Source organism: Pipistrellus hanaki, assembly GCF_964339955.1.
Source record: "Pipistrellus hanaki genome assembly, chromosome: 1".
NCBI classification, from domain to species: Eukaryota; Metazoa; Chordata; class Mammalia; order Chiroptera; family Vespertilionidae; genus Pipistrellus; species Pipistrellus hanaki.
Genome location: NC_140503.1, coordinates 210,420,865 through 210,436,279, shown reverse-complemented (window position 1 = coordinate 210,436,279; position 15,415 = coordinate 210,420,865). Strand labels below are relative to the sequence as shown.

General features: G+C 50.0%; 2 protein-coding genes across 4 annotated transcripts in view; one reads left to right on the top strand and one right to left on the bottom strand.

The window, feature by feature from the left end:
• LOC311619885 (GPI ethanolamine phosphate transferase 2-like) overlaps window positions 1-15,368 on the top strand; it is a 55,388-nt gene extending 40,020 nt beyond the window's left edge. The window contains exons 3-5 of one of the 3 annotated variants that reach the window (XM_084878544.1): window positions 6,614-6,692; window positions 12,954-13,040; window positions 13,651-15,368. In XM_084878544.1, the coding sequence (XP_084734670.1) occupies window positions 6,614-6,692; window positions 12,954-13,000 (126 nt within the window). In that variant the 3' untranslated portion in view covers window positions 13,001-13,040; window positions 13,651-15,368. Of the gene's footprint in view, window positions 1-714; window positions 833-5,627; window positions 6,460-6,613; window positions 6,693-12,953; window positions 13,041-13,650 lie in introns of those variants that run through there. The other 2 variants (XM_084878545.1, XM_084878546.1) reach the window with 2 other exon arrangements.
• LOC311612749 (disintegrin and metalloproteinase domain-containing protein 21-like) lies at window positions 2,464-5,617 on the bottom strand (the record flags this gene model as incomplete). Its single annotated transcript, XM_084865948.1, is given in 2 exon segments — window positions 2,464-2,494; window positions 2,496-5,617. Coding segments are annotated over 2 exon segments (2,193 nt in total). The 5' UTR covers window positions 4,658-5,617.
• Window positions 15,369-15,415: the final 47 nt, after the last annotated feature.

Genomic DNA, 15,415 nt, shown 5'->3' with positions numbered 1-15,415 from the left:
ATTCCCTGTCAGAGGCACATACTGGTTACAGGTTCCATCCCCAGCCCGGTTGGGCCTGTGCAAGAGGCAACTGATGGATGTGTCCCCTCCGTGTTTCGGCACCCCACTTTTCCAGTCTTTTAAAAGGAAAAAATATCCGTAAAAAGGGTTAACGTTTGTGTGTGTGTGTGTGTGTGTATGTATACATGTATTTGTGGTTTTTATAGCTATTGTTTTCCCGGGAAAGAAATTTGTGGTTGTTAATTGGAAAACAAAACAAGTTGTAACATTATTTGCATAATCTGTTAACCATTTTGGTGGAAAATGTATCCTTGTGGAAATAGGTTGTATACCTACAGAGAAAAAGTATGAAAGGGTACTTGCCAGAAATAAACAGTTATCTTTATTATTACTATAAGGTATTGTATGTGTACATATCTCACCATTGCCCTCCCCACGCCCATACATGCCCTCCCTCCCCAGAGTTTTCCATCCATTGGTTATGCTTATATGCATGCATACCAATCCTTCCGTTGATCTCTTATCTCCCCCATATCTCCCTATCCTCCCCACTGTAATTTGACAGTCTTTGTTGCTTTACTGTCTCTGTATCTATCTTTTTATTCATCAGTTTATACTGTTCTTTATCAGTCATAAATGAGTGAGATCATGTTGTGTTTTTCTTCCATTGACTGGCTTATTTCACTCAGCATAATGTTCTCTAATTCCATCCAGGTTGCTGAAAATGATAAGAATTCCTTCTTTTTTCTGGCAGCATAGTATTCCATTGTGTAGACCTTACACTGTCCCTGACCAGAAATGCAGAACCGGAACCAGGAAGGTTAATCTGAGCTATTTCTAACCATTGGTCTATGTGAGGAAACCGGTCCAGGTGGCCGTGGCTTCCAGTGATGACCCCATTCATAGCACGGAACATGGGGACATCAAGAGAGCCTTCAGCTGAAGCCAAAACTGGTTTGGCTCAGCGGATAGAGCGTCGGCCTGCAGACTGAAGGTCCCAGGTTCCATTCTGGTCAAGTGCAGGTACCTTGGTTGTGGGCACATCGCCAGTAGGGAGTGTGCAAGAGGCAGCTGATCAATATCTCTGTCTCATTGATGTTTCTAATTTATCCCTCTCCCTTCCTCTCTGTAAAAAAATAAATAAAATATATTTTAAAGAGAGAGAGAGAGAGACAGAGCCTTCAGAAGGCCATCCTACAGCAAAGGTGGGCCGCTCCAATTCAGAGGACACGCAGCTTTCCGGGGGTGAATCTCACCCCATAATCTCCTGAGAACCTTTTCTTCAAGTTTTTCATCATACATTCCAGACCTGTAGGTTGTGAGGAACCCCCACTCCATGATGGAGTCCAAAAGGATGAACTAAAACCCTCCCAGTAAACAGTATTGAGAGACAGACTAAGAGAAACTCTTCTTGTCGTCCATTTGGCCACTCCCCTCCCAGGGAATGAGGTGCCTCTTACCATTGGCAGGTCAGTATAGGCCCCTGACCCGCATAAGGTCGATTGGGTGGACAGTGTGCCCCAGAACCTGACACCGCCCTAAGCCATATGAGGTCACCACAGAACCGCAGGTGGGGACTCACTCGGGCTCCGTAGCTGACGCCATGGGGCAGTCGCTCACACACACATGACCGGGTTCTGACCTTTTTCCAAACATGATAAGCTCCCGGCATTCAGGGGTCTTTCCACACATGTGGCAGCCTGGGCGGTTGGCTGCATCATGCGAGAAGCAAGCGAGATTGCAGAAGCCAAGAGGATGGTTCTGGTGGAGCAAGTAAGGGGAGGGTTATCTGCTCTGGGCTTGCCTTCTCACTCTGAGGCCAGAGTCAGGAGGGCCACTTCTTTCTGATTGAGTGCCACTCACTGTTCCGCCTCCACACAGGGGAGGGTGCTCTCCAGGGCGCGCAGGGGTCACTAGCAGACAAGGAACCCTCACTCTCAGCCCACAGCCACACCACCCCACCCCTGTGTGAAAATGACAGGGTTGGGAGAGGGGAGGGACACAACATTGCTCTGAACCCAAGCAGTTTAGAGACCTTGCCCTGGGACTGAGGGACACTCGGTGTTCGAGGGGACAGTAGTGGGAGCTGTCAGGAATTGGCCCTAAAGGAACTTGTGGCCACTGGCACTAATCCTGGGACAGGCGTCCATAGCTCAAGGCCATCTGCTCACCAGGTCTCCTCTCCAGGCCCGAGCCTCAGTCTCACTCAGGGTTCTTACATACCTACAAGGACTGCACAGGAGCCTGTGTGTGGTGCTCACACTTTATTGCAGACGCTGGCCAGAGAGCTGTCAGAGAGAGAGGTGTGAAAACGTCCACAGTGTGCACCCTGGATGTGAGGCAGGACCCCTGCAGCCGCTCAGATGTGTGGGCTTGAGCTCTGCAAGCTGGTTATGGTGTCTTTTTGCAGGTGTTTCTTCATGTTGCCTCAGTTGTGTAAGGGTCCGAACGCTGCCTTGCTGTTTACTGCACCTTAACGTTTACTTCAGTGACTAGTGGTCTGGACAGTTCTCACATTCGTGGCTATGCCGAAGAGCAGTGCAGCTATGAGGGCAAGCAGGCGGCCAAAAACCACTCTCAAATACACCAGTGACGTATGACTTACCCTCACTCTCCGTTTTCTTCTTGGAGGGGGTCCGCTGTCTATACTCCCTCCTGCACCAGTGCTTATGCACCGGGGAGGGTCTGAGCCGACATGGCAATGGCAGTTTCCCTTATTGTTGCACACGCCCCTGTAGTTGCATTTCGAAGGGGGACAGTTATACTCTATGGTCGCCAGAGTAACATTGCAGAAGCCCTGAAGACAGAACTTTCCACCCCCACAGGCGGTACCAGGTCTCACAGCACCCACATCAGTTGTTTCTGTTGCACGATGTGCACCCACCCCAAAACACAAGAACTCCCCTAAGACTGAGTGATGGAACCCCACATGTTCCTGCAACCGAGGCAAATGAGTGACATTGACACACTGCAGGCGCCCACACTTAACGTCAGCCATCTCACAAGGATCTGGTTTGGACCAGTTAGTTACTTTACAGTGTCCAAACCGGTTGCCCCTTGTATTTATGTTGTAGCAGGCGTCTGGAGCATTCAGTGCCCCTTTCCCAAAGATCTCCTTGCAGTGCAGACTGCGGTCGGTACAATTGCCATGGTAGCAGTAGCCGTCTTCCGTGCATGGGGTTCCATCTAGAAGATAAAAATTGCTGGGGCACCATGGTTCGTTCCCATTGCAGTACTCCGGAAGGTCACAGATGTTCTGGATTGTTCTGCAGAGCGTCCCCGCGGGTGTGTAGGTGCAGTTTTCACAGCAGGAGTCCCTGTCACAAATACTCCTAGGCGTAAAGCGACAGTCAATTTCGCAGCATGGGTTGAGGTAACACTGCTTGATGGTCCCACAGTCACAGTGCTCCTTGTCTTCCACCACATAGTTTCCACATCGAAAGGGTGTCAGGCTACTGTTTGAGTACTCTAATTCATAGAAGAGGCATCGGTTTAAATTGTTAGACAATATGTGTTGTACATGTGTAAAGGAACAGTTACTGAATGCATCTGTCAACACAGGGTATCTGTTCATGATGCAGGTGGTCCTCCTATAGCAAGAACACACGCCGTAATCTAACCGCAAACCAAACAGGATCCCGATTTGGTGGGCTGCTATAATTGATAACAATAAATAATGTCTGGATAGTTCACCCAGAAAGATGAGATTTTTAGTCCAACAGAGTTGGTACTCGCGTGGTAGATGATTAAGTTCATGGGGCCCATTTCTGTTCACAATCAAGGCCGGATATGGACCAAATAAATTGTATATGTTTCTGACATAATTCTGAGCAAATGGACCGCGTGGCACGTTATGGTTGTTCATATCTGCTGGCTCTCCCCTATCATAAATGACAAGGAGGCTGATGTGGAATCTCATATTGAGACCTTGCATCATGGCGTCTATTAAACTACCTAGTTGTACCAGGAATTGGGCACACTGTGACACATTGTTGTACAGAGTATAAATGGAATGGGCACTCATGAGACAGCCTTTCATCTGTCCAATGTGGGATGAATAGAGCTTACTGCTGATCCTGGAGGCTGCACCGGGGTCCGGGTCAGAGGGAGGCGGGCGTCTCTCAGCCTTGTGTCCCAGCCTGGACATGGGTCCTATGGCGTTAGTGTCGGCTACGATCTGAGAAATGATGTGCTCAAACTTCTGGGAATCCTTGAGGGGTTTGATTTCATAGGCCAGGTCATCCACCTTCATGATGCCTTCCAGGCCCCCATAGCACGTGTCCACGGTGACCATGGAGAAAGGGACGTCCTCCAGGTAGCCCAGGTAGTAACAGTCGAGAGGGAAAAAGGGGTAGTCCACCTGCAAGGCGCCCTGGTCATCTTGGGTCATCACCACCAGCTGCCCAGGCCAAAAGAGTCTCTTGCGTCGCATGTGGAGGACGTGTCTCTGGCCCCCAAACCTCAGGCTGTAGGAGAGCCAGCCTGCTGCCGCCATGGCTTTGCCATGGTGCTGCTCCTTCCTGGGAATCACCACCTCCGAGGAGACGTAGCGCCAGGAGGGACGACCTTGAGAACACTGGGCGGGAGCCAGCACCACCCAGAGCCCAAGCAGCAAGAGGGGCGTCCTGAGGGTGACCGGGCCCGCTGCCAGCCTCATGGCCTGGGTGGGGAGAAGCGTGGATGGGCACGCAGAGAGGGAGGGTCCTCAGTGAAACCTGGCCCCCGCCATCTGCAGTGGCCACTTCCTGCCAAGGGCATAGTGGCTGGGTCAGCTGAGGCAACAATGGCAGGGCGTGGCAGTGGGGCCCTGCCTTCAGCTGGGGTTGAAGAGGGGGAGGTGGGAACCCTGTCCCTGAATGCTAAGCTGGAAGCAACAGAGGAGGAAGCAGACCCATGTCTGCATTGCAGCCATGCCAGGCTTCCCTCTAGCTACTTGCACACATGCTCTATCATTACAGCCAAGTTAAATTCCCTACTGTGGATGAAAAACGGCCACATACTAACCTGACTAGTTCAGGGGAGGCCTGCACGGCGGCCTGGCAAACTCATAGACCTACAGTAGCCACCAAGGATGGTCTGAACTTAAAACATTTTCATTAAGAAGCAGTTTATACTGGGCAGTCATGTTCTAGGTCAGCATCTTCTCTAATAAAGATCCGTCTTTACCTTAACTGAGCCTGCTGTCTTGTTGTATCTATCATAATGTCAATGTAAAAACACCACTGGAACTTGTTGTAGTCGAAAGGGGCCGCATGCTAACCTGACAAGCTCACGGGAGAACTGCATGGCAGATTTAGAAACTGAGAGACCTAAAGTAACCACAAAGGATCGTCTGAAATTAAACTTTAACTAAACGCAATTATGGTGGGCACTTATGTCTTAGGCTAGTATCTTCATTGATAAGGTCAATCTTTACCTTAACTGAGCCTATGTGTCATTTTCCCTCTACAATAACGTGCCCTTGAAATGTCTGGGTGATTGGTAACCTCCCTCTTTCTGGACCCCATGGGGCATTACCAAATGTGCTGGGCGCCATGACAGATGCCACAAATTCCTTCATTATCACGTTAATTGTCCCTGCACCCACTTAAGTATGTGTCCATCATTTTACTTTTTATCCCACCCAGGGTTTCTCCCTGCTCTGCTTTTTTGGACCCCCCGAAGGAGACCCCTGCCCTGACCCAGGATCAGCGACGACCCAGTCAAACGCAAGAGACGGCACTTGATGCAAACAGCAAGAGGATTTATTCCAGCGCGCTGGGACCTGACCTGTTACTCACGCAGGAGCATCCAAGTCAAGTCCCGAGCAGAACTTCTTACAGGCTTATAAAGGCAAAAACCGCAAAGTTAGAAAAAAGGACAAGGTGAGGGGGTCTTCCAGAAAGAGAGACAGGAATTCCTTGAGGGGAGGATAGACATTATCACAAGGAACAGGGTGGAACCGCCGCAGGATGTTGATAATACATCAAGTTTACTACCTCTTGGGGCTGAGTCTGGTGGTCTGGTGCTGTGTTGATACTACCTCTAGGGGCTGAGTCTGGTGGTCTGGTGCTGTGTGGCTCATACCCTGTTTTTCCTGGGTTCAGTTCTAAAGGTCACATTCTCACGGGAAGTCTGGGCTAGCAGGGGAATTTTTCTATATTATTTCTCTCAGCCTCTACACTTTCTCCCACCTCCAGAATCTTTCCCCGATGCATTTCATGTAACCCACCTACATCCCTCCTTTGATTGTAAAGTATAAATACAGATGGCCTTGGTGGGGGAGAACCCACCAATCTCCAGAACATTATCCCAATTCCTTGAGGTTCTGCTTCCCAGCATGTGTCCACAGTTAGGCTCCAATCAACTCCCAGGAATGCTTTACAGGTTTCAATGGGTTTTTTCTTCTTTGATCGTGTATCCCTAGTTGGCATGAGGCCTCCTCTGTTTGAGCGTCTATATAAGTTTCTACTGACCAGCTGATGATGGGCCACTTTCTATACCTGCTCTTGTGGGGTTATCTTGAAGAACTACTTTATTTATTGGCTTCTAGATTAGCAATGGCTACTTGATCTACAATAGGCTCTCCTGCATGTGCCTACAACTTCTCATGTCTTCTCTGTCTAATGCCCAGCATCCAAGGTCCAGAGCTCCCAACAGTTGGCAGAGTCAAGCAAGATCGTCGAGTGAGTGCTCCCACAATCCCACCAAAGGTTAGTTTCTATCCACCATTTTTGTTTTTGAATCCACTCTTCAGTTTTGCAAGACAAAGCATTCTGACCGACTGATAGATCCTCCCGAGAGACATAAACTCCACCTGCAGCCAGACATTCCTGAGCACTGAACCACCAACCAGCACCTGCCAAATACTCTAAGCCCCCGATTCCTAAGGCCCTAGGTCCCTAATCATAGGCCTCACATGAAACCACCAAACAGCATGTGCTGAGTGCCCTAAGCCCCATCTCCTTTCCTCCCTATAAAGGTGCTCATATCCCAGCCCTCGCTCTCTTCTGCTCTCTCTCTGGAAGCATCTGGCAGTGGTACTCTTCTCTTCAATTAAACCTGTGTCCTGGCATGTTGGTCTCAGACCCACTCTAGTTCATCTTTTTAAATGGTGCCTCAGCCCCAGGGGAACATGGCAAATCCTCTGGCCCTGCTCAGTGGCATGGTCCTAAGTTGATTGGCCGGTTCAGAATACCTCTGGAACCCTGCCGTACCAGGACACGTGGGAATCTCCTCGCTTTCTTACCGGTAGGCCTCGGGGCCCTTCCCAACCTCCCCATCCCCCCACCAACCCCCCATTCCCTTGACCTGGAAGGGCCTCAGAGTTTTCCTGTCTACTCGGTTACGCGTTCTACGTTGTACGTTCACGTTCTATGTTCTACAGAAGCCCAGGCGCCTGGCTGGGAAAACTCTGTTCTACTCCACAGGAAAGGTTTCGGGGTGACGACCTTGGGACCCTTTCTCATCTCTTTACAGGTTGGCTTTGAGGCAGAGGAGGACGCCTCTTATTCCCTCCCCAACTTCTCGGTGGCCACTTCCCTCCAGTCTTGGGAACCTCTCAATCCATACCCCCTCGACTCTCTATTCCAATCTGGCTACTTCAAACCAAAAAGCTCATTTAAAATGGCACTTTCGGTTCCAATATCCTCCGCCAGACAGCCTCATAAAATGGCATTCCAATCTCCTCCGAGATCTAGATAATTTTTGCCAAGGGACAAGGAAGCCTCAGAGATTTCTAGGAACAGTGTTGCCTTCCTCTCTCCCTCCCAGTGTCACCTCTGGCTTTACTCCTCATGTTCCACCATCTGATCCTCCTCTGGAAGTCCTCTTTGCGCTCTCACACCCGTTTCCTTGTGTTCTGACTCTTTAGACCCAGCGGATCATATCTTTCCATGTGTCTCACTCCCACCACCTCCTTACAACCCTAAACCTGTCCCTCTCTGGCTGAGCACTCTTTTTCCCAGGTCAATGCTGGAGTTCAGGACTCAGGAAATAGTTTTAACTTTTTTCCCCCACTGGTCCTGCCCACTGGCCGCTGCCTGCATGGCCTCAGAGGCTGCTGCAGCTACAGCAGGGGCAGCTGCTGTGGAGGAGGTGGCAAAGCTTGCATGGCCCTCCCTGTGCAGCCCTTCTGGTCCCTTCCTTGTCGGGTGGGGCATTCCTACTTCTGAGAATTCTAACTGCCTGCAGCACCAAACAGCTGAATGTGATTTCTGTTTTGGGTTGCTCTTTCCTTGTGTATTGTGAGCAGCCTGCCACCACATTGGCTGCTGTCTCCTCCCTCTCCAACCACATGTTCTCCCTTTGGTGGCCACCAATTTATTTTGTGTATTTATTTTTAGATAAATCTTAATAGTTCATATTATTGCAAATTTTCCTCATTTCCACCCCCACCTCCAGTGCTCCCCTCCACCAAGGTTCCCACCCCACACTCTGCCCCTTCCCCACCCCCCATTGTCCTCATCCATAGGTGCACAGTTTATGTTCAGACTCTTCCCACACCCCCCCACTCCCCTTTCCCCTGAGAATTGTCAGTTCACTCCCCTTTCATACCTCTGATTCTATCATATTCACCAGTTAATATTGTTCATCAGATTTTTTAATTCCCTTGGTTTTTAGATTCACTTGTTGATAGTTACGTATTTGTTGTTCATAATTTTTATCTTGATTTTCTTCCTCTTCCTAAAGAACCCCCTTCAGCAATTCATATAATTCTGGTTTGGCAGTGATGAACTCCTTTAGCTTTTTTTTTTTTTTTTGAAACGTTCTTTATGTGTCTTTGACTCTAAATAATAGCTTTGGTGGGTAGAGTATTTTTGGCTGAAGATTCTTGCTATTCATCACCTTAAATATTTCTTGCCATTCCCCTCTGGCCTGCGTGCTTTCTTTTGAGAAATCAGCTAACAATCTTATGGGTGCTCCCTTATAGGTAACTACATGCTTTTTTCTTGCTGCTTTTAATATTCTCTCTTTGTCTTTTGCTCTTGGAATTTTAATTATAATGTGTCTTGGTGTGGTCCTCTTTGGATTCCTTTTGTTTGGAGTTCTGTGGGCTTCCTAGACTTGTAAGCCTAATTCTCTCACCAGGTGGGGGAAGTTTTCTGTCACTATTTCTTCCAGTATGTTTTCGGTATTTTGCTCTCTCTCTTCTTCTGGAACCCCCATAATTCTGATGTTGGTTCACTTGAACTTTTCCCAGAGGTTTCTTACATTATCTTCAGCTTTCTGGATTCTCTTGTCTTCTTGCTTCTACAGAGGAGTGTCTTCTGGCTCTTTTTGTTCCAAATGTTTGACTTGATTCTTGTGATCTTCCATTCTGTTTTTAGGACTCTGTGTAATATTTTTTTATTTCAGACAATGTATTCCTTATTTCTAGTTGACCCCTTTTTATTTCTAGTTGATCCTTTATCATCTCCTCATAGGTCTCATTTATTTTATCAGCCTTTTCTAGGAAATTCTTGAAAAACCTTATAAGCGTGGGTTTGAACTCTATATCCAGTTGCTTTTTGTCCTCCCTTTCTTTCGTTTGTGATCTGTTTCCTTGTCTCGGCGTTTTTGCTGCTTCCCTGAGTTGGTAGGGTGGCTTTGTGTGCTAAGGTGTCCTGTATGGTTCAGTGGGTCAGTCTCCCAGTTACCTGAGGTGGACACTCTTAGTGTCCCCTTTTGTGTACTGTGTGTACAGCCTTGTTGTAGTCAAGTTTGGATTGTTGTTGGTATCACTGGGAGTAACTGACCTCCAGGGTGGCCACCATTTTAAAGCAGTAAGTCCCGCCTCCGCAGGCCTGGCCTGGTGTGGCCACCCACTGCTGCCGCCCTCCCCCTCCTCCTCTTCCCCTTCCTCTACCCGAGAGAGGCAGCAGTAACTGAGGGCGTAGTCTGAGTCCACATCCCATTCTCTGTGTCCAGCCTCACAGATTGATAGGCACCTCAGGTGTCTTTTTCCACCCACCTGACAACCTTTACTTCCCCAACATATGCCTCAACTTCAAAAATATGATGCAGGTCCACTAAACCCCTCAATAGGACCTCGTTAACCTCACCTTTAAGGTCTTTAATAATAGAGACCAGGAGACCCAAACCCAACAAGAAGGCGAGATCAGGCCAAGGCTGAGGCTCAATAGGAGGCCTTCCAGTTCCTGCCTACCACTCTCAGGAACCCCAAACGAAGTGCCAGTCCTCCAACCGTGGGTAAGTCAGGGGCCAAGCCTCCTCTGGGCTCATGCTTCACGTGCAGCAAGGAAGGACACTGAGCCAAGTCCCGCTCAAACCCGAGACCCCCGCCAGGGTCCTGCCCAAGGCTCGGAAAGGAAGACCACTGGCAATCAGACTGTAGTCTGGCTCCTCCGGGTCAGGCTTCAGCCAGTCCAGCATGGCTGCCCTCTGGATCCGGTTTGGAGCTCCCAGACCTCGTGGGCCTGGGCACCGAAGAAGCCTCCCAGGCCCCGACAGGGCCTCACAGACTTACATCACCAGGACAGAGCCTCAGGCAACGACTACGGTGGCAGGTAAGCTGATCTCATTTTTAATCGACACTAGGGCCACTTATTCTGCCCTCTGTGAACTCGCTGAGACCCTTGTCCACTCCTTAGTTTCTATGATGGGGGTTGAGGGATCATTCTCACAGCCATTAGCCACCTCAAATTTCCCCATTCGTTCTTTTCTCCTACCTTAGTGCCCAGCCAGGGCTTTCAAGCATGCCCTCATGAAGTCCAGTTTTCCCAAACCACAGTCACCTACCTCAGTTTCACTCTCTCATTCCACAAGGACCTTAAATGCCTCATCTTCTCATCTCCTCTATCTCTAGGAAGAATGCTGGGCCATTTAAAAACTCAAGCGGCTAGCCGAAACCGGTTTGGCTCAGTGGATAGAGAGTCGGCCAGCGGACTCAAGGGTCCCTATTCCATTCTGGTCTAGGGCATGTACCTTGGTTGCAGGCATATCTCCAGTAGGCAGTGTGCAACAGGCAGCTGATCAATAACTCTCTCATCAATGTTTCTAACTCTCTATCTCTCCCCCTCCTCTCTGTAAAAAAAATCAATAAAATATATTTTTAAAAAACCCTCAAGCGGCTAGAGGCCTGGCTAGCCTGGGAGCAGGTTGCGGAGTCTCCCCGCTCCCTCCCGTCCTGCCTTTTAAAGTGAGGCTGCAGTCTCCAAGCCTGGCAGGACAAGGTTGCTAGCCACTTCTTAAGGTAAACCAGAATATGCACAGTCTCTAATTTCTAATCCAACCATCCAGGTCCCCGAATTCACTACTCCTTTCCCTCCCTTTTCCCTCCCACTTTCACTGCAACACATTCTCAATCACTCATCCGTCACCTCTTTTTGGTAGCGCCATGGTGACTACTCTCTCAGCTTGGAGTAGAAAAAGGAATCTCATACCCTTTAGCCCGCCTCTTCTCCCTATACCTATCAGCTTGTCTCCATCATCAGGGATTTTTCTTCCTCTGTGGGGAACACACATACATCTGTCTCCCTATTGCAGGACAGGAATCTGTACTCTCATTTCTCTCTCACCCAATGTACAATAGATGCAGCCTCAATAATCAGTCTTTACCTGTACCCGTATCCATCATATCTGACAAAAGAGGAGTCCAGATCATCCCTCTCCTTCTAACCCTTGTCATCACAGCAGGAGTTGGAACTGCCATAGGGAGCTTAACCACTGCTCTACCCATTTTGAAACCCTGACTCAGGACCTACAAGAAACATGTGGATGCCCAGCAAGGGGCAAAAATGGGAAAACAAGAACTTCACTCCCAGGGTAACCTGGTCTTCCCTTTCATATCACTAGTGAGGCAACGAAAACTGCTACACTTTTCCCCTGAAAGTAACATGTAGGTCTCAGGGAACTGTCAGCTCCAGGCGCAGAAAAGCGGCAAAACCAGACAAGAGGCTCAATGGCAGCCTCAGGACCAGCTTTTACATCCCTCGTGAGTCAACAGGATCGCTCTCAAGACGTCACCAACCAGTCTCTTGGGAAATCATGCTGCTGCACCCCTCATCCAGCACAGAAACCATTACCTGTTTTTGGCTCACTTACTCCGTGGCTTCCCCCACTATTAGGCCCACTGGTATCTATATTCTTAATCTTGCCCTTTGAGCCCTGTCTCATGCGCTGTTTTACTAGTCTTTTACAGAACAGAATGCAGGCATTCGCCAACCAGAAGGTAGGACAGATCTATCTGGCACTGAGTTCAGAACGGAACACCAGAATCTTTGAGACCCCGGGTAGATGTCCCTAACGACGAACCCACTCAGCTAAAAGTAATTATGGAAGATTGACCTTCGCCCCCTGACCTTGCCCAGACTCTCAGTTTTTTAAAAAATATTACCAGAAGCCTGCAATGATTTATCCTCCCCTCCACCAACTGATGGATAGGCATAAACTCCACCTGCAGCAGGACATTCGGGAGCATTGAACCACCAATCAGCAACTGCCCAATACCCTAAGCCCTGATTCCTAAGTCCCTAGGTCCCTAATCATAGGCCTTACATGAAACCACCAATCAGAGCGTGCTGAGTGCCCTAAGCCCCATCCCTTCTCCCCTGAAAAGGTGCTTGTAGCCCAGCCCTCATGCTCTTCCACTCTCTCTGGAAGCAGCTGGCAGTGGCACACTTCTCTTCAATAGAGCCTGTGTCCTGGAATCCCAGTCTCCGACCCTCTCTACTTCATCTTTCACCTATCACCACAGCATTTTTGTTTCACTCTCTTCCCAGGACAGCCCCTGCCTTTCCCCTCCCTTCCCAAGGCCTGTTACTGTCATCTTCCTCACTCCCAAGCTCCAAGGGCCCTTCCTTTGCGTGTATAACTTTTTTTCCTAGGCCCAAGTCCTCTAGACATTACTTTTGCTCCCTCTGTGATTTACCAGATAAATGTCCTCTTACTGTTTGGGTCGTGGCTCTGAATTCTTTGCCAGCCAGAACCCAAGTACCAAGGTTCCTGACCCCAGGTTTGACCTGACTCCACAGGTCAGACACCGGGAGCCCATCCACCATCTACAACACACACCATGTAGAGTCCTCTTGTGGGCTCTGTGGAGCTTTGTGGCCCTTTGGGTAAGTGTCCCTGTTTGGGGCAAGACATCCCACAATCCTGGGGTGGCCCACATGGTAACAAAGGATAGCTGGGACCCAGGGAGGGGCGAGGAGTGCTGTGTGCTGCTCCTTCTTAGGTCGCCAAAGGAGCCAAAGGAGGAAGGCACGAGGCCAGAGTGGGGAGGGATTTATTTGGTCATCCGCACACCACCTGGCTCAGCCTGCATGGCGCCAGCACCCGGGGACAGGAGTCAGCGGCCTTGACAGGACTTTTGGTGGGTTTTTGGGGGGCAAAGACCTCTTTATGCATACCCGGAGGGGAGAGAATGGAAGTTGTCAGCACAAGTGAAATGTGCTCTCAGCACAGGGAATATCCATAGTGAAATGACCTGAAAAGCCAGTTCCCGGGGGAGGGGTGTTGACTCAATTGCTGCAACAAACCTAACACTCCCGAGGTTTTGTGTACTCAGATTAGGGGAAATAAGGCACTCCTGGGAACAACCAAGTTCGGGTCCCTGGTCCCCAACCCCACCCAGCCTCTCAGGGAGCCCACATCCACTTTCCCCCCTCTTTTGCTAGGGGAAGAAATGGTAATCCTGCTCTGTTAATGGGATTGTTCTGTTCTGGTTAGAGAATGCATATCCTAACCTGGCTGAGAGTTGCACACCCAGGGACATGGGCGTGCTGGAGAGCTAGTACCCTGGAAAGATCGACAACCTTGTTGCAGAGGAGTCCCGGATGTGCCTGTGCTTTGCAAATCCCCAGCCCACATGGCCTGAGTGGACTGGAAAGGGGCTACATGCTGGCTGGTGGCCTTGGGAGGCAAGGGCCTTTTGGGGCAGGGATGGGGGTACGGGAGGACCACAAAAAAGAGGATGGTCTGAAATTGAAGACCATTGGAGAGCAGTTTATGGTGAGTGGTCATGTCCTAGGCTAGTTCTTTGGCAAAAAACAACTTTGATCTTGGCTGAGCCTATTGCCTTTTTGCCTCTGGAAGGTGGGGGGAGGGAGAAGTGGGGGGGAGATTGGGCAAACCTGTGAAATGTGAGAGTGACTTGTGGCTTCCCTTTTTCCGTACCCCTCAGGGTGAGAAGGCTAAAAGGCTAATTCCAAAGTAATCCTGATATTTGGGGGGTGGGGAAAAGGGGGGGTCCTACAATCTGAATGTGTGCCAGCAATCCAATGTACCTTCTTGATGACTGTAATTAAGTCACTGCCCCTTTCTCCACAAACTGGTCTTGCAAGACCTGTTAGCTAAATGCTCCCATCTTACAGCAGCCATAAACCATGACACAGCCCCTGGAGGGGGTTATACTGCTGGTGCCAGGCCAGGCCCTTTGGTATGGTCTCAAGCCCCCCAACACCTGGGGCTTTTTGCAAAGCCTGAGAATGGTCTGGAAGTATAATCCATATTTGGGGGACAAAGACACCAAAACGGGGTAAAAGAGGGGCTTCCAACAAATGGGTTTGCTCAGGATTTGAGAGGCAACCTCCTCTGAGTCCACCGAAGTAATAAAGCTGTGTAACTCCATTTCTCTCAGCGTTGCTTGGTTTTTCTCCAGTCTTCTGTAACAAGGGCACAACCAAGGCGGGAAGGACACCGTAAGTTCCTTCATTGTTATGTTGGCTGTTGACTGCTGGCTGTCCTGTGCCCACCTGGGTAGAAGACGTGTCATTTTACTTTTCGTCCATTCCCGGAGGCTTCCGTCCTCTGCTTTCTCCCACCTCCAGGGTCTGTGTGTCGCCGGTGGATCTCATGTGACCCACTGTGTCTCCACCTCTGCTTGTGGTGTGCAAAGCGGTGTGACGGGACTGTGGATATCCGGGGCATTACCCCAATACGTTGACATTCTGTTTTCTGGCAATTGTTGGCAGTTGGGCTCAAATTAAGGCACAGAAATTCTTTACAGGTTTGAATGTTTCTTTCTTTTTACGTTAACACTTCTTATCTGTAACCATTACACGCACTTTTATTCCTTTTGCCTACTTTCCCCAGGCAATCTTTGTCCTTCTTACCACACAAGCTGCTGGCTTGGGGGGATGCAGGGCAGGCTTTGGGGATGACCTGCCGGTCTGCCACAGGGCAGGGGCTCAGGGGAGTCAGCCTGTCCCTGCTGGACTGGCTCAAGTAGCCACCAGCGCCCGCCCCCTTGGCTGTGGGGCTTCCCCTTCAACCTCTGCCCCCACTCCTCATCCCAGGACCCTCACCCCAACCCCAACCTGGCGGGAGGTGGGCGTGCCCCCGGCCAATGGCCACCGGCTGCCAGGCAGGTGGGCGGGAACAGGGCGGGGATTGGACCGGCTCGCCGGAAGTGGTGCGTGGGGCCTGCGTCCGCCAGCGGCACCGCAGCGGAAGCGCTCGCCGCGTGCGTGCGTGCGTGCGTGCGTGCGTGCGT